This window comes from Lynx rufus, unplaced genomic scaffold (assembly GCF_022079265.1).
Source record: "Lynx rufus isolate CCGP_SWC_20201006 ecotype Redwood Valley unplaced genomic scaffold, mLynRuf1.p SCAF_27, whole genome shotgun sequence".
NCBI classification, from domain to species: Eukaryota; Metazoa; Chordata; class Mammalia; order Carnivora; family Felidae; genus Lynx; species Lynx rufus.
The window spans coordinates 4,402,652-4,404,058 of record NW_025814842.1 but is presented as its reverse complement, the minus strand read 5'-3'; the positions used below and the strand labels follow the sequence as shown (position 1 = coordinate 4,404,058).

Below are 1,407 nucleotides of genomic sequence, written 5' to 3'. Positions count from 1 at the left end.
CCCAGGCAGCTGAGGCCCCTCCGGGGAGGTCAGCCGGATGGTGGCCCGGGACGGGGGGTGGGGGGGTGGGGGGGTGGAGAGGTGTGCAGAAGGCACAGGGGTGGGGGGGCCTGGAAGAGCACGGGCCGCGGAAGCCAGAGGGAGAGCGGACGGTGGCTGCAGACACCTGCATTCCTGGAGGACTCGCGGGGGCGGCAGGTGCCGGCTTGGGGAGAACGCCCCGCGTCCCTGGTGGAGGGGGTGTGGGGGCTGAACCCCGGAGAGGCGAGGGCCCTGTGTTTCTGGGAGGGGTGTGTCACCGCGACCCTCCTCTCTGGCCTGCACCCCTGTCCTCCCTCAGGTTCCGACATGAGCCCCTGGCCTGGGTCAAACCGGACGGCTCCGCGGGAGTTCGTGATCCTGGGTTTCTCCGGGTGGCCCCGGGGGCTGCGGCTGCTGCTCTTTGCCTTCCTGCTGCCACTCTACCTGGCCACGCTGGTGGGAAACCTGCTCATCTTGGGCCTGGCCGTCGGGGACCCCGCCCTGCACACTCCCATGTACTTCTTTCTGGGGGCGCTGTCGGCCGTGGAGGTGGCCTACACGCTGGTGCTGACTCCGCGCATGCTCGCGGGCTTCCTGCTGCCCCCGGGGGGCCAGGCGGTGGCCCGCTCCACCTGTGCTGCCCAGATGGGCCTCTTCGTGGCGCTGGGAGGCTCCGAGTGCCTGCTGCTGGCTGCCATGGCGCTGGACCGCTACCTGGCCATCTGCCGCCCTCTCTGCTACCCCCGGCTCATGACCGCGGGGCGCTGCCGGTGCCTTCTCGCCTCCTGCTGCGTTGGGGGCTCTCTCCTGGCCTTGGGCCTCACCGTGGCCATCTTCCAGCTGCCCTTCTGCCGGGGGGGCCTCGTCAACCACGTCTTCTGTGACCTCCCGGCCGTGTTGGTGCTGGCCTGTGGGGACCGGGACCTGCAGGAGAGGGTCCTGCTGGCCGCCTGCCTGCTGCTGCTGGTGCTGCCTCTGGTCCTGATCCTGCTGTCCTACACCAGGGTGCTGGCGGTCATCCTGGGAGTTGGGGGGGTGGCGGGCCGCCGCAAGGCCTTCAACACGGTGGCGTCGCATCTCACCGTGGCCGTGCTCCACTATGGCTGTGCCACGGCCATGTACGCCAGACCCCTGAGCAGCCGCTCCCTCGAGGAGGACAAGCTGGTGTCGCTGGTCTACATCAACCTCACGCCGTTGCTCTACCCTGCCATCTACACGCTGCGCAACCGGGACGTGCAGGGTGCCCTGTGGCGGGTGGTCGGCGGCAGGACGTCAGGGAACGTCGTCCGGGCCGAGGTCAGCTAATGCTGCGTGCCAGACGGCGTCTGGCCTGAGATCTCCCCCATTGAGGGGAACCTCACCATCCCAGAGCCGTCTGTGGCTCCC

The 1,407-nt window shown here is 69.7% G+C and overlaps 1 protein-coding gene across 1 annotated transcript; it reads left to right on the top strand.

The window, feature by feature from the left end:
- Positions 1 to 319: 319 nt before the first annotated feature.
- LOC124519112 (olfactory receptor 10AC1-like) lies at positions 320 to 1,407 on the top strand. The gene has a single exon (XM_047089097.1). It carries the CDS (start codon positions 349 to 351, stop codon positions 1,324 to 1,326), a length of 978 nt encoding a protein of 325 aa, XP_046945053.1. The 5' UTR covers positions 320 to 348; the 3' UTR covers positions 1,327 to 1,407.

Coding starts and splice junctions, on each gene's coding strand:
- LOC124519112 (XM_047089097.1), top strand. CDS start 349: ATGAGCCCCTGGCCTGGGTCAAACCGGACGGCTCCGCGGGAGTTCGTG.